The sequence below is a fragment of the Hypomesus nipponensis genome, chromosome 21, assembly GCF_054491055.1.
Source record: "Hypomesus nipponensis isolate SF chromosome 21, ASM5449105v1, whole genome shotgun sequence".
NCBI classification, from domain to species: domain Eukaryota; kingdom Metazoa; phylum Chordata; class Actinopteri; order Osmeriformes; family Osmeridae; genus Hypomesus; species Hypomesus nipponensis.
In genome coordinates this window covers 4,037,501-4,065,274 of record NC_140381.1, presented here as the reverse complement: position 1 = coordinate 4,065,274, position 27,774 = coordinate 4,037,501, and the positions used below count along the sequence as shown (strand labels likewise).

At 53.4% G+C, this 27,774-nt stretch overlaps 2 protein-coding genes across 3 annotated transcripts in view; both read right to left on the bottom strand.

Moving 5' to 3' along the window:
• Nucleotides 1-640: 640 nt before the first annotated feature.
• Nucleotides 641-22,733, bottom strand: adcy9a (adenylate cyclase 9a). The gene is given in 12 exon segments (XM_084685783.1): nt 641-1,703; nt 1,892-2,165; nt 2,914-2,943; nt 3,088-3,236; nt 4,529-4,685; nt 4,852-5,060; nt 5,486-5,588; nt 5,772-6,046; nt 6,549-6,650; nt 7,342-7,470; nt 7,472-7,542; nt 18,719-22,733. Coding segments are annotated over 12 exon segments (4,554 nt in total). The 5' UTR covers nt 20,718-22,733; the 3' UTR covers nt 641-647.
• Nucleotides 22,734-24,222: 1,489 nt separating this feature from the next.
• Nucleotides 24,223-27,774, bottom strand: part of srla (sarcalumenin a) — a 12,407-nt gene continuing 8,855 nt past the window's right edge. For both annotated transcript variants that reach the window (XM_084686130.1, XM_084686129.1), the window contains 5 exons: nt 27,476-27,571; nt 26,714-26,830; nt 26,140-26,373; nt 25,600-25,949; nt 24,223-25,399 (listed from right to left, as the gene is read on the bottom strand). In XM_084686130.1, coding sequence (XP_084542256.1) covers nt 24,899-25,399; nt 25,600-25,949; nt 26,140-26,373; nt 26,714-26,830; nt 27,476-27,571 — 1,298 coding nt within the window. In that variant the 3' untranslated portion in view covers nt 24,223-24,898. The remainder of the gene's footprint in view (nt 25,400-25,599; nt 25,950-26,139; nt 26,374-26,713; nt 26,831-27,475; nt 27,572-27,774) is intronic.

The following is a 27,774-nucleotide window of genomic DNA, read 5'->3' as shown; positions in this document are numbered from 1 at the left end:
TTCAAACTATTGCATTGTAAATAAACAAACAAATAACCACAGCATTATCCCTAGTTTAGCTTTTCCAAAATGTTAACAATAAAATACAAAAATAACAACCGCACCGAGATTTGACTAACAATTAGTTTTTTTTTTGTTTGTTGTTGTTTAATTTTGTCTTTTCTTAGTTTGTTTTTTTTTGAAGTTTTTTTTCCGCTTGTGAACGAATCATCTTTTGTTCTTTCACAAGGCTAATCCTAAAGGCACTTCTTATATCACAGAAGGAAAAAGCATGAGAGAGAAAACAACATAATCAACAGTCAAAATACTTCAAAACTCTCCTTTTATCTCCATCTTCCAGCCATCTCTCCATGTTGGGTTTTGCGGTGCTCAACACAGCAAAGAGAAGAACCCCCCCCCCCCACCCCCCACCCCACCCCCCTCCTTCTTCCAACTGTAATACAAAACAGTCTCGACCCTGTATCTGTATCACTGTGTCATAAGACACATTGTGAAACCTGATGGGTCTACCCCACCCACCCAGCGACCCGCCACTCACACACACCACCCTGCCATGGGGGTTCCCTGAGGGGAGGCGGAGACTCGGGTGGGGGAGGAGAGGTGGGGGAGGAGGGGTGGGGGAGGAGGGGTGGGAGGGGTGCCATGGCTCAAAGACGTTCGCAGAACTCCTCATTGAGCTTCGTGAGCTCGTCCACCTCCTCCTCTTCCTCCTGTTTGAGTCTGAGAGGCGGAGAGATCGCCTGTGTGACCCTGGAGTCTGGGGGAGGGTCCAGGGTAGGGCTCTGGGGCTGTGGCTGGGGGTCCGTGGGCCCAGGGGGCCTGGGAGCGTCCCTATACCCCTCGGCCTTCACCCCAGCCGGTTCGTCCGCACCCAGATCCGGCCCCTGTCCTGGAGGAGGAGGAGTGTGACGAGGGGAAGAGGATGATGATGAAGAAATGGGAGGAGCCGGCGTTTTTGCGGCGGATTCAGATGTCTTATTGGCCACCGAGGTTGCAGCATCCCCGCCATTCCCTTGCGAGACAGCCAATGGGGGTTGAGAGCCTGACAGCCCGGTGTCTATACTTGGGGGATACAGGAAGGTCCTCATTTGACCTTTGCCCTTGACGTTGACGGTACCGCGGTAGTCAAACTCCAGCCCCATGGCACTGAGCGCCGCGTGACTCTCCTCGCTGACCTGAACGCGACACTCCACCCCCGTGCTGTCCATGCGGCTGGCGATGTTGACCGTGTCGCCCCAGATGTCGTACAGCAGCTTGGTGGTGCCGATGACCCCCGCCGTCAGCGGGCCGTGGTTGAACCCGATCCTCAGCTTGAAGCCAAAGCCCAGCATGTTCTTGTTGAAGTCGTCCAGCACGCCCATCATCTCCAGGGCAAAGTCGAACAGCGCCCTCAGGTGGCCGAGAGGGTGACCTTCGCCTCCTCCTCCGCCACCGCCGCCGCAGCCGTCGTCCTCGCAGTCGGAGCAGCGCTGGACGTTGAGGCCGGACGCCGCCATGTAGGTGGCGCCGATGGTCTTGATCTTCTCCACGTTGGAGAAGGCGGGCTTGTGAAGCAGCTCGTCAAAGTCGCCGATGAGCTCGTTGAGGACGCGGTAGCACTCCTTGCCGCCCTCGTAGCTCTCCTCGTAAAACTCGCTGAAGTTGACGATGCTGGCGAAGATCACGCCCACGTCGTCGTGGTTCTTGGAGTAGCTCTGGTTCACCTGACGGACGGGAGGGAACGGGAGGAGGAGAGAAACGGGGGAAAGGTAAGGCGACGGCTAACAAGATTCCACCGTTGAATTGTTCCTCTCAACGCCTGATTCGCTAGCAGTGTTGCTACAAGGACGAGTGTGAATAAGTGATGATAATGTGTTCACTTCATTCGTTAGTCAGTGAACCAATCGGCTACCTTCAGCTGCTCTGCAACGTGGATGGGGATGATGTTGCCCAGCAACCAGTTGGCCTGGTCCCGCATGGTCCTGATCTTGCTGCGATGCTTGTCGGCCTCCACGTTGCCGTGGTAATGCAGGCGGTAGCTGACCTCGAACTCGCGGTTGAGGAACCAGACGAGGAGGAGGAGGAGGAAGAAGGCCAGGACGGCCTCCTGGAGCAGGAGGTCCACCGGGGTCACGGGCTCGGACCAGCCTGCGGGGGTGGTGGGCCAGGGCTCTGAACTGAGATTGCTGCAGGGAGGGAGGCGGGGAGGGAGGGAGGGAGGGAGGGAGGGAGGGAGGGAGGGAGGGAGGGAGGGAGGGAGGGAGGGAGGGAGGGAGGGAGGGAGGGAGGGAGGGAGGGAGGGAGGGAGGGAGGGAGGGAGGGAGGGAGGAGGGGTGGGAAGGGGAGGGAGGGAAGAGGGGAGGGGAATCAGGAGTGGGTCATGAAATAAAGAATAGAAGAAGGCAAGGGGCAGCCAGGGAGAAACAGATGGTAGAGGGAAAAAGGAATGATAGACAGATAAGAGGGGAGGGGATTCACCTGATAAGAACCATTCACATGAACCCCACCCACTCCGGCCTAACACACCCCTGCCAAACTACACAACAATAACGTACATTCACAGGACTATGCCTTGCTATTCAGTACACACACACGCTCATGAGTACATGGTGTGTTTTTTGTTGTTCCAGAACCAGAAAAAAAGGTTCTCTCCTTCCGTTCTCTCTCTTTCTGGCTTGGTGCTGCGGCTGACCTGGGGCTGCAATAAAAGAACTAGCCAGCTAGCTCGTAACGTGACTCATATACACCACCGTAGCTGACATTTAGCAGCTATTTTTGTAGTGACACACTCTGTGTGTGTGAGTGTGTGTGTGTGAGAGAAAGTAAGACAGAGAGTGTGCTGTGTGTGTTGCGAACACATTAGAAAGGGGCCCTGTGGCCCCCTGTAAATGTCACTCATTCATCAAAGTTCGGTGTTTCCACGGCGACACTCACCCTACAGCTGGAGAAGTGTCATTACTGGAGCTGAAAGACAGAAGACTCCTGTCAGTTAGAACGAAGCGCACACACACACACGCGCGCGCACATACACACGCACGATGTGATGGAAACATTTCCGGCGTGCCGAACACTTTGTGAGTGGACAGTTGTAGAGTTGCAGTGGCTCACCCTGGCCTGTAGAGGGGGCTGGAGAGGAGCAGCAGCAGAGCCGCGCCTGCAGCTGTGGCCAGGATTGAGCGCATCCAGAAGCTCAGCTGGCAAAAGTTACAGTACTGGATGATGGCGATGATGGTGGCGCAGCACAGGAACTTGGTCACCTAGGATGGGAGGGGAGGGGGGGGGGGTGAGGGGACACACACACACAAGTATACATTTGTTCATCTGGCTACGGTCCTGTACATGCCAGACGTCACGCGTGAGCGTGTTTACAGTATGATCACGTGAGCGTGAACGCACACATACCCTTCACACTAAACAGGAATTACGAGCTGCTTTCAAAGCAGACTAATAATGACATCAAACGTTTAGACATATATTTCTTCCCCCCCCCCCATCTCTCTCTCTTTCTCTCACTATCACTCATGTCCTCTCTCTCTCAACCATTCTATTTTCTCACACTAGGTTACTGCCTCCTGGTATCTTCAAAGAGGAGAAAGTTCCAGAAAGTTCCAGAAATGGCCCCCTCTCTCCCCCATGTCTAATTAGACCCTTTACCCAGAAATACCACTTTGATCTGACTGCCCTCAAGGAACAACACTGGAAGGGGGGGGACAGGGGAGGGGGGGGGGGGTTGTGTATCCATGAGAAACAAGATATCTAAACACTGAAGCTCACAAGACTCGTGAGAATGAAAAGAGAAAAGAAAACTATGTGTGGTTGGTTCTGTTGCTGCCCAAACTAGGCCCTCTCACCCTCCCTCTCCCCTCTCCTTTTTCTGCCCCCTCCCGCCCTCTCTCTGTCCTTCCTCACTGTCTCCTTTCTCTGCCCCCTTCTCTCTATCTCGCTCCCTCCTCTACTCCTCCCCCCACTCTCTCTCTCTCTCTCTCTCTCTCTCTCTCTCTCTCTCGTCTTGTTAATATATATCTCTGTATTTCTCCCTTGCTCATATCTTTCTGCACATAAAGGACTGTAATATGAAGAGCCACATCAACAGGTCGGCGTGCCAAAGTCCACAAGCGTAAACCCTCCTCTGTCTGTTTGGTTGGCCTTCTACGGCCTTTCTGGGGCTGAACCCAAGCTGTCTGGAGACAATGCTAGCTTAGTCTCTCTTCTGGTAGCTAGCTAGCACCCATACCACCAGCCACCTCTGGTAGCTGGCTAGCATCCATACCACCAGCCACCTCTGGTAGCTAGCTAGCATCCATACCACCACCCACCTCTGGTAGCTAGCTAGCATCGATATCACCAGCCACCTCTGGTAGCTAGCTAGCATCCATACCACCAGCCACCTCTGGTAGCTGGCTAGCATCTGTGTCACTAGTAACCTCTCCTCTCATTCATCTCTTCTTCTTCTGTCACTAACCCCCTCTCTCTGTCCCCCAGCCTCCTACTCCCCCCCCCCCCCCCCCACACTCACACACACCCCCACAAACACACTTCTCTCTCGTACCTGCAGGGACGGGGGACCGCTAGCGAGGTGTGAGAACACGGAGATGGCAGGAAGAGACACGAGCACGGTGCCGACCAGGTGTCGGGGCAGCCAGCCGGACACTCCCTGGAGGAGGGTCTGGGTGCAGGGCCGCACGTCAGCCAGGTAGAAGGTCATCCTGGAGGGGAGACGAGAGGGTGGACCAAAGGGAAAAGAGATGGTAAACAAGCACAGTCAATGCACGGTAAAAAACTCCATCCCTCAGCACCCATTGAGAACTGTCTCTCTCGTTTCCTTTTGTTCTCCCTCCCTCCCTCCCTCTCTCTCTTCCTCGCCTCCCTCACTTTATAGACAACACCAGGGAGACCAGCTCCAGCAGTCCGGCCACCGTGGCTAGTGCCATGGCGGCGGGCGGTGGCGTCGCCGCAGCAACCATGGCAGGCAGGAAGCAGGCGAGGGTGAGCGCCAGGAAGACGGAGCAGGAGAGGAGGACGTCAAGGAGGGAGCTGAAGGTGGGGCTGGCGAAGGTCTGGACCGGGGCTTTGTTCTCCACCTTGGGGGAAGGAGGAGGAGGTGGAGGAGCAGGAGGAGGAGGAGGGGATAGTAGAAGAGGTGAGGCACCAGGAGGAGGAGGAGGAGGAGGAGAGAAGAAAGGGAGGGGTGAGGCAAAAGAAGGAGGAGGAGATAGTAGGAGAGGTGAGGCAACAGGAGGTGGAGGAGAGGAGAAAGGGAGGGGTGAGGCAACAGGAGGAGGAGGAGGGGAGAAAGGGAGGGGTGAGGCAACAGGAGGAGGGCAGGGTGAACAGGAGGAGGAGGAACGAAAGTAGTGTGTGAGAGTTGAGGTAGTTAAGGAAACTTAAATTAAAGCTAATTAAAGCTGTAACATCTCACATACACCAGCAGGGGGTTGCAGGACTGTACAGGGAAAATAAGTCAATGTGTGTATTCTGTGTGTGTGTGTGTGTGTGTGAACAGTACCTCTTCCTGGTAGCTGACCCTATAGGCGGTCTCCAGGGGCCTCTCCAGGAAGTTGAGGCTGATCTTGTTTATGGGCGGTTTGAAGAAGTAGTCCTTCATCAGACTAGAGTCAGAAACACACACAACCAGAGCGCTTCAGAGACCAGGTTAGGGAGGCTTGTGTGGGGGGGTGAGGGGGATGGGGTTCGTAAAAGCGTTCTTAAAACAAAACCAATATATGTAGTAGAGTGACGCTAACGTAAAAAAGTCTCAACAAAGAGCATCCAGAGTCTTCCGTGCCCCTCACCTGTCCTCCTTGATGACGTCAACAAAGTGGGCGTCGCTCCTCTCACGGAAGTTCTTGGAGCGGAGGGAGATGAGGGCAGAGTGGTCCATGCCCACCCCCGCCGCCCCGGGGCCCGCCCCGGCGCCCAGACTGGTGCCAGTCCCCGTCCCCGTGCTGTTCTTCTTCTCCTTCTCCTGCAGCATTTCATACAGGGAGCTCTGACTGGCCCTCACCTGGTCCTCCAGTGGAGGACTGAGCAGCCCGTTGACCACCCTGGGGCTGTGGCCTGGAGCGAACTGGAGGGAGGAGAGGGAGGGAGGGAGGGAGGGAGGGAGGGAGGGAGGGAGGGAGGGAGGGAGGGGGGAGGGGAGGGAGGGAGGGGGGAGGGAGGGAGGGGGGAGGGAGGGAGGGAGGGAGGGAGGGAGGGAGGGGAGGGGAGGGAGGGAGGGAGGGAGGGAGGGAGGGAGGGAGGGAGGGAGGGAGGGAGGGAGGGAGGGAGGGAGGGAGGGAGGGAGGGAGGGAGGGAGGGAGGGAGGGAGGGGAGGGGAGGGGAGGGGAGGGGAGGGAGGGAGGGCTTGTTGAATGCATCTCAGCTAAAAGTGTGTGTATTACATATGCAGTTGTATCAGATAGCGTGTCTGAAGTGCTATTCCAGAGTGTGTGTGAGCGTGTGTGTGTAAGGCTACCTTAGCACAGGTGTGTGTGTAAGGCTACCTTGGCACAGGTGTGTGTGTAAGGCTACCTTAGCACCGGTGTGTGTGTAAGGCTACCTTGGCACAGGTGTGTGTGTAAGGCTACCTTGGCACAGGTGGTCTTGAGTTCTTCCTGACAGCCGTTCAGGACAGCCCCCTCCTCTGTGTGCTCAGCCTCAGAACACCCCCCCACAGCACAGGGCCCACACTGGAGAGGGGGAGGGGGGAGGAGAGGGGAGGAGAGGGGGGAGGAGAGGGGGAGGAGAGGGGGAGGAGAGGGGGGGAGGAGAGGGGGGTAGGGGGGAGGAGAGGGGAGGAGAGGGGAGGAGGGGGGAGGGGGGGAGGAGAGGGGGGAGGGGGGAGGGGGGGTGGAGAGGGGGGGAGGGGGGAGGAGAGGGGAGGAGAGGGGGGGAGGGGGGAGGAGAGGGGAGGAGGGGGGAGGGGGGAGGAGAGGGGGGGAGGGGGGAGGAGAGGGGAGGAGAGGGGGGGAGGGGGGAGGGGGGAGGAGAGGGGGAGGAGAGGGGGAGGAGAGGGGGAGGAGAGGGGGAGGGGGGGAGGGGGGGAGGAGAGGGGGGGAAGGGGGAGGGGGGAGGGGGGAGGAGAGGGAGGGAGGGGGGAGGGGGAGGGGGGAGGAGAGGGGGGGAGGGGGGAGGGGGGGATGGGGAGGGGGGAGGAGAGGGCGAGGAGAGGGGGGGGGGGGGGGAGGAGAGGGCGAGGAGAGGGGGGAGGGGGGGAGGAGAGGGGGGGAGGGGGAGAGAGGGGGAGGGATGAGGAGAGATTAAGAGCAAAAATGCAACAATTAAAAAGCGGAAAACAGAAAAAGTTGTAGAAGACGTCGGGGGGGGGGAAATAACGTATTTTCCTCCATTCTCCCTCTTTCCACCCCTCTTCGTACCCACCTTGACTCTGTCGGGGGGGCGTGAGGGGAGGAGGGGTTCGGCATCCACCCCCCCAGGGATGAGGTCAGGGGTGTGGGGGCGAGGGGCAGGAGGGAGGGGGGCACTGTCCCCTGCTGTCCCCCCAGCCTCCTAGGCTGAGCTGAGAACAGTCACACGGAGCGTGCTCAGACTTCCTCCTCGAGATCAGGTAGGTCTTCAGTCCTGATGAGGGGAACACATACACACACACACCACACACGTACAGAAAGACACACACACCACACACACACACGTACAGAAAGACACACACACACTGTTGGAGTAAAGGCCGGACAGGTTCAGATGGGTGTGTTTGTTTAATGACACATGGCTGAAGCTGCCCTGTTCACACTCCTGTGGGGCCAACAAGTACACAAACACCGGATTACAGAGGTGGTCAAGGGCCAGCTCCTATCTGCATGTTCAAACAAAGACCGGCTTGTGCTAATATGGTTAGCTTGCTCTCCGTCGGTACAGAGATATAGATATGCTGATGCTAATTGCGTAAGCTTGTACTTTCGTACAGAACTATGAGGTCAAAGCTCAAGTGCTAACAAGGCTAGCTTCTGACCCAATAGATAAGACACTGTTGATGATTAGATTTGATAGCAAGCACGCAGAATCTATGTAAAGTTATGTCTCATGTACGGTGGCCATCTGGCAGCCTGAGGGACCCACTGCACCGGTGTTGTTTTATGAATGTGGTCACAGATTGTAAATTGGGGGGTTTATTTCTCTTGGAAAAACAGATTCAACATATACTATGAGCTTTTCATTGAAGCGCCACAGAAAAGTGTGTGAGACTGTGTGTGTGTGTGTGTATGAGAGGGAGAGAGAGAGAGAGAGAGAGAGAGAGAGGGAGGGAGAGAGAGTTAGAGAGAGAGAGAGAGAGAGAGAGAGAGAGAGAGAGAGAGAGAGAGAGAGAGAGAGAGAGAGAGAGAGAGAGAGAGAGAGAGAGGGGGTAGAGAGATGTGTGTGAATGTGTCAGATTTGTGCCTTTTGTCACACAGGGCTTCTCAGTTAGCCTGTAGTCCACACTGACAGTCATCCATCACCCTGGTATCTCTCTGTCTCCATCACCCTGGTATCTCTCTGTCTCCATCACCCTGGTATCTCTCTGTCTCCATCACCCTGGTATCTCTCTGTCATCCATCACCCTCATATCTCTCTGTCATCTGTCCCAGTCCTACCTAATACACATACACAGACCTTTTCTTAGAGAATTGTTTGTAGACAAAGGTTCAAACAAATAATCCAAAACAAACATCCCTCGTTTCACTCATTCATCCATTCATCCATCCATCCGGTCATCCTACATTCCTCTCCCAAACCCATCCATCCATCCCTTCCCTCTTTCTCTCTCTCATCCATCACTCTCTCATCCATCTAATCACTCTTCTCTTTCTTTTCACCATTTTTTTCTTTTCCTCGCTCAACGGCTATTTCAGCAAACCAACAACACTGTCATCCGTGTTGTTCCTGCTTACCCGAGTTCCTAGAATCAAAGCTGGAGACCGCGACACCAATTGAACATCTTTTCTTGCCAGACAACACACAAGCAAACACAAAGGCTCACCCAAACACACAAGCGCCCACATGCGTCAAAGCCCCCATCATCCCCCAGGCAGGAGGGCAAAGGGGGCGAGGCACCATCCAAGCTCAAATTGGACATTATAAACCGGGACAGCCTAATGACCGTGTGTCTGAGTGTGTGTGTGTGTGTGTGTGTGTGTGCGTTTGAGGAGGAAAAAGAAGTGTGTATGAGAAAGCATCACCACACACACACCCCTCTGTCTGGTCTGTGTCTAGTTTTTTTTCTACACACACACCCACACACATACACACACACACACACACACACACACACAGGGCTGCAGGCCAGGGCACAGGGACAGGGGAAGGACACCCCAGTGTGAGAAACAGCATGAGGAAGTGAACAGAGAGTTGTATAACAGTGGGCAACGCCACACACACACACACACACATATCTATACACACAAAACGCCTCTTCTACTCATCATTGACAATGTATAAGAGAGTTGTGTGTGCGTGAGTGTGTGAGGGAGTAAAACAACCAGACAGCGAGTCTGTGTGTGTGTGCGTGTGTGTTTGTGTGTGTGATTATGCGTGACAGTGTTTGTGAGTGTTCGATTGTACAACCAGACATCCCCGTGTAACTGTGTGTGTGAGCTCTTGAAAGGTCTTTGAGTTTAGCATGCCTTGCATAACACACATTCCATCTCCACTACCATTTTCAGGGTTAGGGTTAGTTGTTTTAGCTCTAAGCTCTAGAACTACAGCCATGACCCTGACAACCATCCAGTGTTCTAGAACTACAGCCATGACCCTGACAACCATCCAGTGTTCTAGAACTACAGCCATGACCCTGACAACCATCTAGTGTTCTAGAACTACAGCCATGACCGTGACAACCATCCAGTGTTCTAGAACTACAGCCATGACCCTGACAACCATCCAGTGTTCTAGAACTACAGCCATGACCCTGACAACCATCTAGTGTTCTAGAACTACAGCCATGACCCTGACAACCATCTAGTGTTCTAGAACTACAGCCATGACCCTGACAACCATCCAGTGTTCTAGAACTACAGCCATGACCCTGACAACCATCCAGTGTTCTAGAACTACAGCCATGACCCTGACAACCATCTAGTGTTCTAGAACTACAGCCATGACCCTGACAACCATCCAGTGTTCTAGAACTACAGCCATGACCCTGACAACCAGTGCAAACCTGATATAGAAGTCATGTATGTATTCGTACTAACACCCTACTAGTATTAACCCTAACCCTACTAGTATGCTAATGTTATGCTGGATACTTACAGAATGTCAATGGGATGCTGGATACTATTAGTATCTAGAATCATACTATCATCTTCTTATCTTCATCACCATCGCATTCTCGCGAGAATCCAAATGCTGCTGTGTGTGCGTGTATACCTAAGGTACACACATATCTGTGTCTAAGAACCCTGTTATCTTGTTTAACAAACTTACTGGATTTAATTATCTCTGCATTTATGAGATTCACGATGAGATTCAACTTTCAAGTCGGTCTCTGTTTCAATTTACTGTGTTGGTGTGTTTGATAGTGTGTGTGTGTATGTGTGTTTGATAGTGTGTGTGTATGTGTGTTTGATAGTGTGTGTATGTGTGTTTGATAGTGTGTGTGTATGTGTGTTTGATAGTGTGTGTGTATGTGTGTTTGATAGTGTGTGTGTATGTGTGTTTGATAGTGTGTGTGTATGTGTGTTTGATAGTGTGTGTGTATGTGTGTTTGATAGTGTGTGTGTATGTGTGAGTGCACTTTAACACTTAACCCCCCTGATGGATTCTATTGTTTCTTTTCTCCACAGCTGGGTTCAGCACACACACATGCACACACGCACACACACACATCTAATGAAAGAATAATCTGTAATATCCACTGTACTTTCTCACTTTCTCTCTTTCTGTCTACTCCTTCTTCTGCTCTTCTTTTCAACTATGTCATTGTTCCATGCACACACACACACACACACACACAATCACACACACAGTCTGCACTCTCTCTGGCCCGAAAGGCCATTGTGTCCTTGAGAGGAGAGTGGAACACTCAAACTGCCCCAAACAATGAGAGAGTCCAAACAGAGAGAGAGAAAGAACTGAGAGAAAGGGAGGGAAAAAAGAGATGAGAGGGAGATAGCGAGGGAGGGAGAGGGAGAGAGAGAGAGAGAGAGAGAGAGAGAGAGAGAGAGAGGGAGAGAGAGAGAGAGAGAGAGAGAGAGAGAGAGAGAGAGAGAGAGAGAGAGAGGGAGAGAGAGAGAGAGAGAGGGAGAGAGAGACAGAGAGAAGGAGAGAACAGACACAGTACTGGGGAGGTCAGTGCTGAGAGGGCATGTTGGGCTGTCAGTGCCAGGTGTTGGTGGGTGCCCTGGCCGGTTGGCCGTGCCAAACCAGATAAGTCTGTCAGTGGGAGAGGAGAGGCAAGGGGGAGAGGAGAGGCAGGGGGGAGAGGAGAGGCAGGGGGGGAAAGGCGGACAAAGGGAGAGGGAAACGTGAGGAGAGAGGGAGGAAGGAGGAGATAACAGGCCTGGTGGGGATGGAAGAGTAAAGAGGGAGAAGAGACAGGGAGATTTTGTAGAATGAAGGTCACTGTCCTGGGGGAGATAGATAGATAGAGAGAGAGAGAGAGAGAGAGAGAGAGATAGGGAATGCAAAACAAAGAAGCATAAATAAACAAACAAGTGTCAGCTGCCCCATGTAAATGATCAAAGCAGTGCATCCCAATACTGCAGATGTGTACACCCCCCCTTCCCCGACCCCCCCTTCCCCGACCCCCCCTTCCCCGACCCCCCCTTCCCCGACCCCCCCCCCCACGCACACATCCCCCCCCAGGAGGGGCACTACCACCCACAGTCCACCTCTCCTGAGGCTAGCGACATCTGCTGTCCTTCTGTCCCGCTAGGCTGATGATGATTGCACACACACACACACACACACACACCCTGGTAATACATACACACACCCACACACACTGGTCACAGACACACATTCCAAGACACAGGCAAACAAACAAATATTCATGGACACACACACACACACACACACATGGAATAGAGACACACAAACCCACAAGACATTCACAACCACACACACCTCTCCATGTCTGGATGAGTCAGTCAGTGCTCCCCTTCGTGTAGTGTTGTATTATCACTCCATTCAACTTTCATAGACAGATAAACTCTCTCTCTCTCTCTCTCTCTCTCTCTCTCTGCCATGTTATATCTCTCCCTCTGCACCCTCCTCTCTTAGGCTTTCTCTTTGTTTTCAAACACAACGGACCTGCAGTCAGGGTGAAAACTGTAGGAGTGCGATCTAATAAACGATGGAATGACTGAAAGAAGAGGAGCGAAAGAGAGGGACCCGAAAGAGAGACCGAGAGTGAAGGCAGAGTGAGAGGGACAGATGAGAGAGGGGGAGAGAGAAGGAGGCGGAGGAATGGCCGGGGTCTAGGAGAGGAGGTGAACTGTGACATTCCACATGTACATCCCAAGCCTGTATACACCACAGACAAGGGCCTTCTCCTTCGTCCTAGTTCTCACACACACACAAACACACACGCACTCTCACACGCCTGTCTCCCCCCCTCTCTCAGACCCTCCCTTTCCCCTCTCTCTCTTTCTCTACCTGACTAACACCTCTCTCTCTCTCTCTACCTGACTAACACCTCTCTCTCTCTCTCTACCTGACTAACACCTCTCTCTCTCTCTCTCTCTCTCTCTCTCACACATTTATGTCCTTCTTGCTCCAATACTCCCCCCAACTCCCTCTCTCTCTTTCTTTCTCTCTTTCTCTCTTCCCTCTCTCTCCCTCTCTCGCTCTTTCTGTCTCACACACACACACACACACACACACACACACACAGAGACAGAGAGATACAATACTCTTCTGGTACTACAGTGCTGCTCTATGGAATCCTCGTTACATTGGCTCAGAGGACAAAACCTTTGGCCAATCCCCTGGCGTACACCAACCGGACTTCCTGTCCCGTGACCTTTGCCCTCTGGGCGGTTAACAGAGAGAGACTGTATTTCTAGCATGTCTGCTTTACTCTCTCTCAGGAAAAAAAAACCTTAAATGCACCCCGCTCCACCTCCCAACACACACATATATACACAGAACACACAGAAGGATAGGTCTTCTCTTTTCTCTTAGTAGCGCTGACTTTCGTGAATGATCTCCCTTCCTCTCTTTCTTTGTCTCTCGCTCCCTCTCTCTTTCTCTGGTCTGAGAACTGGCTGGTGTGCTAGCAGATGCCTCCATATTAGGACACATTGATGGAACGGAGGATGAGTTTTGACCCCCTCCCCCCTCCCTCCCCCCTCCCTCCCTCCCTCCCTCCCTCCCTCCCTCCCTCCCTCCCTCCCTCCCTCCCTCCCTCCCTCCCTCCCTCCCTCCCTCCCTCCCTCCCTCCCTCCTCCCCTCCCCCCTCCCTCCCCCCTCCCTCCCTCCCTCCCTCCCTCCCTCTCTCTCCCCCCGACTGTTTCGCTTTCATTCCTTTCCTCACACTCTCCATCCCTCTAATGATTCATCCCTCTTTCTCTCTGCCCCTCCTCCTTCTTTTTCTTCATTGGTCCATCCTCCTCTCCTCGATCGTGCTTTTCTCCTCCTACCCCTTTTTGTCCTTTAATAGTTTAATCTCTCTCTCCCCCCTCTCTCTCTCTCCAGCTCGTGGTGGCTCTGTCTCTCTCCAACTCGTGGTGTCTGTTTCAGAGAACTTGTGTGGTGAGGGGAAAAGAGAGTGACGCACTCAAAGTAGCTTTGCGTCAGACCCCCAACTCACACACACACACACACAAACACACACGCACACCATTAATAAGCCCAAGGGACCCCTGTCAGTCCATCGTAGCAGCATGGCTGGCATGTCCCTGAGTCATGGAAAACCTTGAAGCTTCTGAAAGGGCATTGGTGGTGGCGGCGCTGCCTTCCTATGGTGTGTGTGTGGTGTGTGTGTGTGTGTTGGATGGCCTCATGATGGGCCTGTTGTCTCATCTCATTTAGCGAGTCATGATTGTGCAATCAATCCTAAATGGTGTCGTTGAGATGCCATACGCGCACACACACAAACACACACACTCCAAACTGGACTGTGGGAAATCCTTGGGATGGGGTCCCCCATCTTTCTTTCTATCTTTCTATCTTTCTATCTTTCTATCTTTCTCTCTCTCTCTCTCTCTCTCTCTCTCTCTCTCTCTCTCTCTCTCTCTCTCTCTCTCTCTCTCTCTCTCTCTCTCTCTCTCTCTCTCCCTCCCTCCCTCCCTCCCTCCCTCCCTCCCTCCCTCCCTCCCTCCCTCCCTCCCTCCCTCCCTCCCTCCCTCCCTCCCTCCACATTACTCCTTCCTCTCTAACTCTCTGCTTTTCAGTTTTCATGTTCTGCAGTGGGTAAGGGTACTTAGTAGTTTCGGTTTTTACATGTTGCACACACACAAAGCCCCAAACAGACACACAAACACATGCACACAGCATGCAAATCTGTGCTTGGTTGGAAAGCTCATGGATTTTTTAACAGGTCCCAGGGCAAAGCTCTGTGTGTATAATTCAGAGGAAAGGTTGAGCACAAACCTATTGGCCAGGTCGGGAATGTGTTCAGAGCAGATGGGTGTGATAGAAGAGAATGAGTTTGATCTTTGATCGTAAAAAGTGAATAATCGAAACCATCCCATGCTCTCACCTATACCCCTCCCTGCCCACACACACCCTACACACACTCCACACACACCCTACACACACCCTACACACACTCCACACACACCCTACACACACTCCACACACACCCTACACACACTCCACACACACACTCCACACACCCTGCCCACACACACTCCACACACACCCTACACACACCCTGCCCACACACACACACCCTGCCCACACACACACACACACACACCACACACCCTACACACACTCCACACACACCCTACACACACTCCACACACACACTCCACACACCCTGCCCACACACACTCCACACACACCCTACACACACCCTGCCCACACACACACACCCTGCCCACACACCCTGCCCACACACCCTGCCCACACACACACACACACACACACACACACACACACCCTACACACACCCTGCCCACACACACACACCCTGCCCACACACACACACACCCTGCCCACACACACACACACCCTGCCCACACACACACACCCTGCCCACACACCCTGCCCACACACCCTGCCCACACACACACACACACACCCTACACACACCCTGCCCACACACACACACCCTGCCCACACACACACACACCCTGCCCACACACACACACACCCTGCCCACACACACACACCCTGCCCACACACACACACCCTGCCCACACACACACACCACACACCCTGCCCACACACACACACCCTGCCCACACACACACACACACACACCACACACCCTGCCCACACACACACACACACCACACACCCTGCCCACACACACACACACACCACACACCCTGCCCACACACACACACACACCACACACCCTGCCCACACCACACACCCTGCCCACACACACACACCCTGCCCACACACACACACACACACACCACACACCCTGCCCACACACACACACACACCACACACCCTGCCCACACACACACACACACCACACACCCTGCCCACACACACACACACACCACACACCCTGCCCACACCACACACCCTGCCCACTCCACACACCCTGCCCACACACACACACACACACACCACACACCCTGCCCACACACACACACACACCACACACCCTGCCCACACACACACACACACCACACACCCTGCCCACACCACACACCCTGCCCACACACACACACCCTGCCCACACACACACACACACACACCACACACCCTGCCCACACACACACACACACCACACACCCTGCCCACACACACACACACCACACACCCTGCCCACACACACACACACACCACACACCCTGCCCACACCACACACCCTGCCCACACACACACACCCTGCCCACACACACACACCCTGCCCACACACACCACACACACACACACACACACACACACACACACCACACACCCTACACACACACACACACCACACACCCTGCCCACACACACACACACACCACACACCCTACACACAACCCTTCCCTCAGAGGCCAGTGCCTGTCTGGGGGGTTTGCATGAGGAACCACTCTGCCAGCTGGATCAACAGAGACTGGGGGACCTTTCATGCTGACGCGCAACAGGAAATGATGTCACAGGAAGCTTCCAAATATAGGAACGGTTTGGGAGTGACCTGAGTGGTTTGTTGCTAAAATAGTATATCAGGCACACACGCATCCACACACAAGTGTCACGCACGCACACACACGGTTCAGACAGCCTGGTCTGTGCTGTCACACAGAGACAGATGGAGAAGGCAACTCAGAAGTCACAGCGACGGAATCTTCCAGATCAACACTGTCAACAATCCACGTCTCATTCTGTTTGAAAGGGACGGAGAGAGGGAGGGGACTGCAAAGTCATCTGCGACGTTCGGCCACATCGCCGTGGTGATTTGATGACGAATCATCTCATTTGAGAGGCTCCACGTGTCCTTGTGGCTTTCAACACCGAGTGTTCGTGTCAAGTGACTGCAATCAGATCAGTCCTGGGCAGGGTTCTCTTATCAGGACTGGAACACACACACACACACACACACCAACCTGGCCAAGACAGCCCTGACTCAAGCAACACAGGAAAGAGAGAAAGTTGGGGAAGAGAATGATAGAGTGGTGCCTCACACAGTCTCTCCCACTCCTCCTGCCTCTACATGTAGATATGTGTGTAGAGAGACCGACAGAGAAAGAGACAGGGACAGAGACAAAGACAAAGACAAAGACAGAGACAGGGAGAGAGAGAGAGAGAGAGAGAGAGAGAGAGAGAGAGAGAGAGAGAGAGAGAGAGAGAGAGAGAGGGAGCCAGTGAGAGAGAGAGAGAGAGAGAGAGAGAGAGAGAGAGAGAGAGAGAGAGAGAGAGAGAGAGAGGGAGCAGACAGTGGGAGAGCAGAGTTTACTTCCTTCTCCAGTCAGACCCAAAATGGTGATGTTTCACCTCCCTCCTTCCTGCTCTCTGATTGGTTTGTAATCTGGTACCCACAACATTGGAGGTCAATTGCTCTTCTCAGGCACAGAGGTATGTGTGTGTATGTATGTGTGTGTGTGTGTGTGTGTGTGTGTGTGTGGGGGGGGTTAATATGAACCACTGAGGTGCATCCTCAAGTCTAGTCTGTTATACCTTAGGCTATAGTGTGTGTGTGTGTTTGTGTGTGTGTGTGTGTTTCTGCAGACTGTGGCAGAGTGAACACACCGCTGCATATTGAGGTGACACGTGTGATTTAATCCAGACAAGCCAGCCTCAACCTCAAGACCTCTCTCTGCCACCAAAAGAGCTGTGAGGGGTAGTCTCTTAGATACACACACACACACACACACATGCATATACACACACAGGCGTACACAGGCACACACACATTATATACAAGGCTAAGGCGTCATTTCGCTGCAACGCTGAAGCATGCCATCTTTCTCTTGCACACACACTTTCTCTCACACACACACTTTCTTGTGTACACTGATACCTGAAGACCCGTATCCACACCTGAAAACACACACAGAATTGTATTTCTTTCTCTTTGTCCCCATTTCACACACACACACTCACACACACACACACACACACACACAATCTCCTGCTAACCAAAATCACCTGTCTCTCTGGTTAACAACACAAGCAGGAAGACAAGGGCTGAACACTAGATATCCAGACAGGCAGACAGACAGACAGACAGGCAGACAGGCAGACAGGCAGACAGGCAGGCAGGCAGGCAGGCAGGCAGGCAGGCAGGCAGGCAGGCAGGCAGGCAGACAGGCAGGCAGGCAGGCAGGCAGGCAGGCAGATAGGCAGACAGGCAGACAGGCAGACAGGCAGACAGACAGACAGACAGACAGACAGACAGACAGACAGACAGGCAGGCAGGCAGGCAGGCAGACAGACAGACAGGCAGACAGGCAGACAGGCAGGCAGTAAGAAAGAGAGAGTATAGAAGTATAATAAAAGTGGTCTCAATCAAACCATGCACCTGTTTCTAGAGCCACAATACTGTCTGTTTATGAAGTGGAGACAGCCTTGTTTATCCCTCCATCCTCCTCTTTCCCACCCTCCCTTCCTCCTTAATCTACCCCCACTAGTCTTACTCCCCCACCACCCTGCCCTTTCGTTTGTTCAGTCCCTGAGGGACCTGGATCTAACATGTGTAAACAAGTAAGCATCAACACATATGCACACACACACGCAAACCCTAGAGGGAGGGGGGGGGGGCTCAGCAGCCAGGAATCGAACTGGCGACCTTCTGATTAATAGCACGATTCCCTAACCGCATGAGACCTCAGATTAGACAGTAAACAAGGAATAATCTCCTGTAGAGAAGATCCCAGCGACGGACACACAAGTGCTCGCACGCGTACGCAAGCACACACGGACACACACATACACGTACCAACACAGAGAACACCTTTCACCTCATCTGACCTCTGACCCTCCCCCACCCCCCACCCCCCACCCCCCACCTGTCTCTTCTCAGTTATCAATCCGACAGGCAGACAGACAGACAGACAGACAGACAGACAGACAGACAGAGAGGCAGAAAGGCAGACAGACAGACAGGCAGACAGGCAGACAGACAGGCAGACAGGCAGACAGGCAGACAGGCAGACAGACTTTACATTCTGGACCCGTGCAACAACATGCCCTCGATCGCCCAGCTTACCCTTCAGCTGCTCCAGCTGGCTCCGCCCCGCCCTCTCCTCCACCCTCCCGTCCTCCCTGAGGTAGCGCCCGTCCAGGAAGCCGGCGGTGGCCTCCGACAGGTGCACCTTCCCGGCCACGCCCAGCTGCTCCATCAGGTTGGCCAGGTTGACGTCGTTGGACCACACGTCGAACTTGAAGCGCTTCATCCCCAGGATGCCGCAGAGCACCGTGCCCGTGTGGACGCCCACGCGCATGTTCACCATCTCCCGGGTCTCCTGGCAGAACTGCTCGATGGCCTGGATCATGCCCAGGCCCATCTCCACGCAGCAGTAGGCGTGGTCGGGCCGGGGCTCCGGGCAGCCGGCCACGCAGTAGTAGCAGTCGCCCAGCGTGCTGATCTTGGCGCAGAAGGTGAGTTCGCACAGCCGGTCGAAGCGGCCGAAGAGGTCGTTGAGGAGGCCCACCAGGGCGTGCGCCGACTTGTTGGCGGACATCTTGGTGAAGCCCACGATGTCGGCGAACAGGATGCTGACGGGCTCCATGCGGGTCATGTTGAAGGGGCGGAACACGATCTTGCCGCGCGGGAGGGAGGTCTTCTTGCGCTTGCGGTGGTGGTGGTGGGCGTGGTTCTTGGGGCTGACGCCGCCCGTCGACGACGGCCCGCCCCCGCTCCCTCCTCCTCCTCCGCCCCCTCCGCCCGCGGCGGAAATCCCCAAGGCCGAGCAGGCGCCTGCCGAGTAGCGCTTCCCGCCGCCTCCGTCCTCGTCGTCGCCCTGCCTCATCAGCTCGTCAGCCACGCGCCGGGGCATGACCGAGTGGATCATCCTCTCCTTCAGGGCCTTCTCCACCTCCAGGTCCTTACCGTGCATGATGGCCTGGCCCACCTTGAGGAACGTGCTGCGCGAGCGCACCTCCGACATGATGAAGAGGTGGATGCCGATGACGTGGGCGCACAGGTGGAGCAGGGCCTTCCCCGGGCCCAGCCACGTCAGCGTTTCCTGTTCCCAGCCTCCAGAGCTCCACCCGGGATCTCCGTGGCTTCCACCTCCGGACCTGCCCGGATCCCCAGAGGACGGAGGGCCCGCCCAGGCCCCCTGTCCTCCGTCGTAGCTCCTCTGCAGCAGGGGCAGCCAACCCAAGGTCTCGTACAGCACGGAGAACAGCAGCCCCAGCAGGACCGAGGCGTACAACCTGATGTGGAGGACGCTGTAGAGGAGAAGCAGCACCTCCATGCACAGGGAGAAGGTGCCCACCGGGGTCATGCACGGAGCCTGGGGAAGGAGCCCTCCGCCCGGGGAGGGAGGCAGGCCGGAGGGGGTCTGGTTCCCGCCTACGCCGGAACCCTTCAGGTCGGAGAAGCCGGCGATCTGGATCTGCGGGGCGAGGGTGATGGCGAACGTCGCCGCGATGAGGAGCAGGGAGGCCTGGTTGTAGAAGCGCGTGTAGGGTTGCGTGAAGGTGAAGAGGAAGAGGAGGAGGAGGAGGAGGAGGAAGGAGGCGGTGGGGGCGAGGAAGGCGATGGGGTGGCAGCGGTCGGAGTGGACGCCGAAATACACGCCCCAGAGGACGCTGCAGGCCGCCAGGTAGATGAGAACGTAACGGAAGCGGCGTTGCGTCTGCGGGAAGCAGCGCTCGCGGCACGCCTCTTCCAAGATGGATGAGTCGAATTTGGGGTCCCAGCACTGGGCTGCCGACCTCTCAAACAACGGAGGGACTTTGCTATGGCTGCGTAGGGTGGTCATGAAAGTCCTGCGCACGCCAGAATCGCCTGAGCTGCAGCTGGAAAAGCTGTATTTGTGGGGCGCGGGGTCGACTTCAGTAGTCCCGCTGTTACCTAGGGGACTCCCGCCCACGGTAGCCCCCGCACGCTGCTCGTTCGGCTCTTGATGTTGCTGGGGAGGCACGCGTTCTGTGGTGTCGTCGGTAATCCGCACCGTCACTGCGCCATCCCCTCTGGGGCCGACGCTCACCTCCGTGCCGTGCATGAGAAACTGCCGGTGTTGTTGCACCGAGGCCATGTCGACTGCTGTCGTGATGCAAGGCTCGAAATAATTCAGCTACTGTCCGGTCAACAGTGTCAGACGGCGCAGGCGATCAGGTATTGAGGGAGAGCACATCTGGCGGGGGGGAGAGGGGGGAGGAAGAGAGATTGAGGAGGAGAGAGGGAAAGGGTGATGGGGATCACACCGGATAAATGGTGCGCACGAAACAGACGTCTTTACTACGCACGAGGTAGCCGGTACATTCACTCATATAAAAAATACCGTTCCAAACTCTTGAGTAGCTCATTATCCGATCTCGTATTACGTCAGTACTCACATTCCATTTCCCGGTCTCTTCAGGGGCTCTCGAGCAGTTCGGTTCGTGCTCGTGAGTCTCTTTCCAACTGCCTAAAAGCAATGTCATCCGTTCTCTCTTTACCTCCTTTTTTAAACATCACGTTAACGACTTCTTAAGTCTGTCACATGACGATTCATCCTTAAACAATGCTTGAGTTTAATACTATTAAAATATTTAAAGTCGTCTTTCCAAAGCGCGTAGCGTTTTGGCACTGCCTTTATTTATTGGTATCTTCACGCCCTCTCCTCAAATTAAAGTTTCCACAGTTATACTATTTCACACACATCTGACGAAAGGAGAGCCCTTTTCTTGACGTTTTCAATTCCAATATTTCATTTGTTGGTTTATAAAGTGTATCCACGGTTGGTCTGACGCATTCCAAAATGTGCTACAAAAGGCTAAAGTATTCTTTCAGAAGAATGTCTAATCTTCGAGGACACGCTCAGAAAAAAAAAAACCCTTTTTAATTTATTTTCCTTCTGAAAGCAGATACTCATTCCATGGAGCGTGTGCCAACGTTGGAGAGAATAACATGTCTGAACTACTGGGTTCTCCCGTTGTTTCCAAAGCCGCTGGTGTAGGCCAGTGCTGAGTAAATATACGAAACAGAGGAGTTACAGCCGTCCGTTCGCGACCACCCAAATCACCAGCGACCGTTTGTGGTCGGTCCCCACCGCTTCGGTGCAACAGGCGGGCCTATTCCCACGGAGCAGCCCCGTCCTTTCCTGACCTCCTTCTCCGGTTCTACACCGGTGGTATCCCCACTTCCAATGAATCTGTAATTCGAGGACGTTTCGATAGAGAGAGAGGCGCTCAAAACATGACACTAGATATTATCTTAGGACTCGTTGTGCGCTTGAGTGGGTCATTAACTTGTTGCGCAGAGTTGGCAGAAAACACAACGCATAAAACTGCCACCTATGTAAAAGCTGATAAAGACAAACTGTTAAAATTCATACAAAACTAGCTAGGGTTATTCGTGTGTTCTTATTGAGGTGTATTTTCAGCGTGTGGTATGGCAGATATCCATTCAAAATGACGGTTAAAAAAAACGGGTCTCAAAGCAAAAGCAAAACGCCTGCAAAAACGTCAGCGATATGTTTCCCTCTGTGCCCAAACAGGCTTCCAAACTTTTTTTTTCTCCCCAGGACGTAGCCTATTTCCTTCGTTAGCAGTGGTTGCTGTACACTTGTACACTCGTGGGGTAGCTTGTAGGCTTGGGCCGTGGAGTGAGGAAGGTAGGGGCAGAGTCTGTGAATTTCCTTTCGCATTCCCTAAGGATCCGGAATCCCATGAGGAGCAAAACAATATATCCTTGATCCCGATTCCCTTGTTAAATCCACGAAAGCGAAGAATAGTTTTTTTTTTACCAGCGGTTCGCTTCACTGTCTTATCTCTTCTTCTCAAATTCCTCTAGTCTGGCTGGGTAGCTCTAGTTTTCACTGGCATGCAGTGCGCCCATAACACTCGGCTACTCTGTGCGCTTTCGCCGTGTTGCGTCCCCTTCCGTTTGGTGAAGGTTGCCTCCCTTCTTGCCCGACTGTAGCTATCTTGTTGTGTCGGAAGAGTAAATAAACGACTTTTGGATGGTTTTCGTTAATCTAGGCGAAGAAGGCACTGCACCAGTCCCTGCCACCATCTTTCTGACTTGATCGGAAATTCTGGTCCAGCTGTGACGGTGGAGCTGGAGGGTGGGTGGGTGACCAGGGCAGCGCGAGAGAGGAGCCTCCAGTCAGACATAAAATACAGGGGAGGGGGCTGTCAACGAGGAAAGGGGAGCGCGCACGCAGAAATATGTGGAGACGAGCACGCATGTGAGCGAGGGGGAGGGAACGTGGGTAGATATTCTTCTTATTAATAAGTTACAGTAAGTGGGTGTTGAAGTGGGCTTAAGGTGAGAAACGGCTCTTTTGTGCAGTACGTTGTCAGTTTTTTCCTTCAAAGACACGCGCGTTTTACACCATTTGATAGTACCAACAACTTTGGGAAAATCTGACTGAAATGTCCCCCCTCATTCAAAAAGCATTATTGTGTTGTTTGTTCAGACAGTGATAACAGCAGGTGAAACATGGGCGAATGAGATCAAACAAGCGTTTTGTTTTACTGGAGAGAGATCACAGTCTAACTATGATACTGGTGTGTGTGTAGGTGTGTGCGTATGTATGTGTGTGTGTGGGGGGGAGGGGGAGGGGGGGGGGGTGTCAGCCGATACTGGTAGCTTTATCTTCTACATCAACACACCTTGAAAAAGAACACTTAGGATTGATAAGACCAACACTGTAAGAGCTGTGAAGCAACTGTGTGTGTGTGTCGGTGTGTTGTGTGTGTGTGTCGGTGTGTGGAAGATAAGATAGTGTTCATGAGTATAAGGGGTCATTGTACACAAAGCACAGGAGCACCAGCCTAGTTTTATATTCCACACACTCATTTGTTTAACACATGAATGTCAACACATGGAGGTATATTGTAGGCACCCACACACACACACACACACATTGTGTGTGGCTATGAGGCCCAGATATGCTTCATAACTGTGGTCCACGCCTAAACCTGTAATACTTATAAAGTCAAGACAGTGAACTTCCTTCAGACACACCCATAGAACCTATCTGTTGAGATTCTAAAAATAACTGTCATGTAGCATATCACATTAACATATTTGGAATCCCAACAGATTCCCCTGAAAATTAAAGTAAAGCAATGCATGAATAATGATAAATAAAGTTTATTCTGACTGTGAGATTGTATCGGAAGTGTTGAAAAGGAGGGCTGTTTTTTTTGCCAAATGACACGGAAGGACCAAGAATAGTTCCAGAAACTGAATGAAAGCTCCACCTGGTGTTTGCTCAGAGCATTGCTTAAGTTTACCACAATTCACATCCCAATTACATTTCGGTCTAATTTCTTTATGAGCATATTGAATAAAACATATGTAGTTTCAAAATCTTGATACAAATTGTTTGATCAAAGATTTAAAGGACTATATGGTATGTATGTATGTGTGTGTGTGTGTGTGTGTGTGTGTAGATTTGTGCCATATTGTCGAAGACTCCTGATCCCACCATGTCTACTTAACAAGATAAAGATATGAATTATGTACGTTCACGGGGAAACGGCTCCATACCTTATCAGATGAAGAGACTGAGGTTTAGCTTTCTTAAAGGAACCACACAAAACAAAGTGTACAAGGACGAAAACTGTAACTTTATTGACAACTGTCCTCTTGACATGCAGCATACTGAGGCTAAGTCAGCAGACAAAGAAGGCGAAACGATTAACTAGCGTCAAATTTACAAATGCAATTTTACATGGCTACAAGGCATAGCAAACAAAGATGGCTGCCAAAAAGAAAAACGGACAAACTTGAGATCCTTTAAAAATGATCAGACAGTAAGTTAATATTTCTTAATTCAGAGGAAGCTAATTTTTCTTTTCTTTTTTTAATTGTTCGTCCCATTGAAAAAAAAAACTGAATAAATAAAGTACAAACTTTAAAACAAACAGAGAAAGAAATAAAAACAACAACCGTTTTGTTTATAATCTTAGTTTCTTTCACATATGAGAGTCAAAGCAAAAGATAATAAGTCTCTGATTTGGATCATTATTTTCCTTTATCCCCCCTCATTTTCTCTGTTCGGATGTTCATTTATGATTCTATCCCAGTCGGCATCTTGTAGTTGGAAACTCCACGCAATCACTCCTTCCCTCCCCTCTCACCACTCTCAACCCCTATAGAGAAAACTCTCCCAATCTTCACACCTCTTCCCTCCCTCCCTCTCTCTCTCCCTCCCTCTGTCCACCACCCGCTCTCTCTCTCTCTCTCTCTCTCTCTCTCTCTCTCCTCCCTCGCTCCCTCCCTTCACTGCCTCCTCCACTTGTTCTTGGGCTTCTCCGTGCACTCTGGCCCCGTACACGTCCCGGGGAGGGGCGGTGGGGGGGCGGGCGCCGCCTTGACCGGTGCCGGCGCTTCCGGGCTTTTCCCCAGACTGCTGAGCAGCCCCGGAAGCTCCACGGTGATGGCCTTCTCGATCTTCTCCAGCAGGCAGCCTCCGGACCAGCTGCAGTGTTGGGACAGCTGCTTGAAGCTCGTCACCGGGTTCACCCCGAAGAAGTCCTGGTAGGCCTCCTTGTCCGGCAGGTCGAACTTGCTGACGTTGGTCTTGGCCAGGATGGACTTGAAGATGTAGAACTTGTCCGGATCTGTGACGATGTCGTGGAACACCTCGTAAGGGTCGCTGAACCAACCCAGCTTGTCGTAGTACGTCTGCAGGTAGCGGTCGACCAGCAGCGCGTGGATGCGCACGCGGATGCCGTGCTGGCGGACGAAGGCGATCTTGTTCTCCAGCTGGTTCTCGATGACCTGGGAGCAAAAAGGAAGAGAGGGAGGGGAATGGTCGTGTTCCAGTCACCTCACTCTCTACCTCAACCTCACCCCTCATCCAAGACCTTGACATAACCCTCACTCTCGACCTCACCCCTCATCCTCACCGTTATCCCTCATTCTCACCAATGACCCTTCTCCTCACCCCACAGCCCTCACCCCGCACCCTCCCCCCTCACCTGGTTAAGATCCTCCAGCAGAGAAGTCTCCTCCCTCATGAAGAGCTCCCGGCTGGTGTCGGCGGCGTAGTCCTGGGGCCAGAAGGAGCTGACGTAGACCCTGGGGGGCTCCGTCACGTTGATGAGGGGCGCCATGCTCCAGAAGAGGGCGCCGTACACCCTCATCAGGTCCTGGGTGGCCAGGTTGTCGGCCTTGTTGAGGATGAGCCGGATCTGGGACTCGCGGCCCTTCATCTGCCTGAAGAGCATCTCCAGCTCGCCGCCCACGTCCAGCTTGGTGGGGTCGAACACCAGGAAGATGAGGTCGGCGCGGTCGATGAACCACTGGCACACCTCGTTGTAGGGGTATCCTGGGAGGGCACAGGTGGGTTTGACCAATGAGAGGAGGCTTTGCTTAAAAAACGGAATTCCCAGGCTTGGGGAAATGTGGATGTTGCAGCAGCAGAGAGACAGGTGAAAGACAAGGACGATACAGAAACGTGTATATATATATGAATACGAAGGAATCGTTTCTGTGTGTCTGAGCAGGTCTTCCCTCACCCCTCTCCTGCTGCTTGCGGTTCTCGATGATCCCGGGCGTGTCCACGAAGGTGACCCTCTCCAGCAGCTTGTGGGGCATCTCTATGCCCACCAGCCTCTCCAGGAAGCCCTGGCCGAACTTCTCCAGGGGCGAGAAGGAGCGCGAGCTGTCCGCCGCCATGACGATGCCCTCCACCGTGCGGAACTTCTCCCCGTGCATCACCACCGTGTACTCTGAGGTGGTCGGCTCCGCCCCTGGGAGGAGGGGGGAGGGTGTGGGGGAGGAGGGGGAGGAGAGGAGGAGGGGAAGGAGAGGAGGAGGGGGAGGGTGTGGGGGAGGAGGGCGAGGAGAGGAGGAGGGGGTGGGGGAGGAGGGGGAGGGGGTTGGGCGAGGAGGGGGAGGAGAGGAGGAGGGGGAGGGGGTGGGGGAGAAGGGGGAGGGAAGGAGGAGGGGGTGGGGGAGGAGGGGGAGGAGAGGAGCAGAGGGAGTGGGAGAAAAGGAGTGGGAGGAGCAGGAGGAGGAAGATGAGGTTTAGTGGAAGGGAGACAGAGAGGGGCAGAAGGGTGAGTGTGTGTATGGGTCAGTGTCCTCCACCTGTGTAGAGCTGTTGGGGTGTGCCATGCAGACCCAGCAGGTAGTTGATCATGGAGGACTTGCCCACACTCCATGGGCCCAGGAACAACACCATAGGCTTGGAGGTGATCTCTCCATCTGGAGGGGGAGAGACGAGAGGGACAGAGAGAGAGAGACGGAGGGAGGCAGAGAGAGAGAGGGACAGAGAGAGAGGGAGGGAGGCAGAGAGAAAAAAATACTTTACTTTGTAGATTTGTTCTCTCAGACTTTTACAATCCCCTATCCTACCACAAGGGGTCAGTCAACCCAGAGATCCCTCACTCCACCAAGCAGTCTTCACAACAGCCCCTCTACAGAGCACAGCCAGGGGCTGAAGGAAAGCTCTTCCTGATAACAGCTTCAGATGTGCAGGGATGCTGCCTGAGTTTATTTACTGTTTTGCCCCCACTGCGGCGGTTTACAGAGCAGAGGCTGACTCTCAGGGTCACCTCAGGCCAAGCTGGATGGCAGAGGCTGAACGGCATCAACCAGGTCATCTCTGTGTGGGAGTCAGGTGGCTGAGCGGTTAGGGAATCGGGCTAGTAATCTGAAGGTTGCCAGATCAATTCCCGGCTGTGCCAAATGATGTTGTGTCCTTGGGCAAGGCACTTCACCCTACTTGCCTCGGGGGGAATGTCCCTGTACTTACTGTAAGTTACTCTGGATAAGAGCGTCTACTAAACGTAAATGTAATCTCATGGATAATTTAGCAGCACACGTCCAAGGCGTCGTCGTGGTGATTACCTGTGACCTCATGCTGCCTCAGCTCGTTGTACTTGTAGGCCTGCTCCAGAGGCTTGATGGCAGAGTGATAGATGTGTTGCAGCTTCTTCATAGCAGCTGGAGAGAGAGAGACAGAGAGAGACAGACAGATAGAGAGAGAGAGATTAAAAATGTATAGTGGTGCAAGCGTTGGGTTATGTGAACTAGAGATGGCAGGAATGGTGCATTATGATGAAGTGTAGTTTATAGCAGGCAATGTGTAGATGGACCGATCTTTGAACAATGAACCATTCACGGAGCTGAGCGGAACTCTGTGTTTA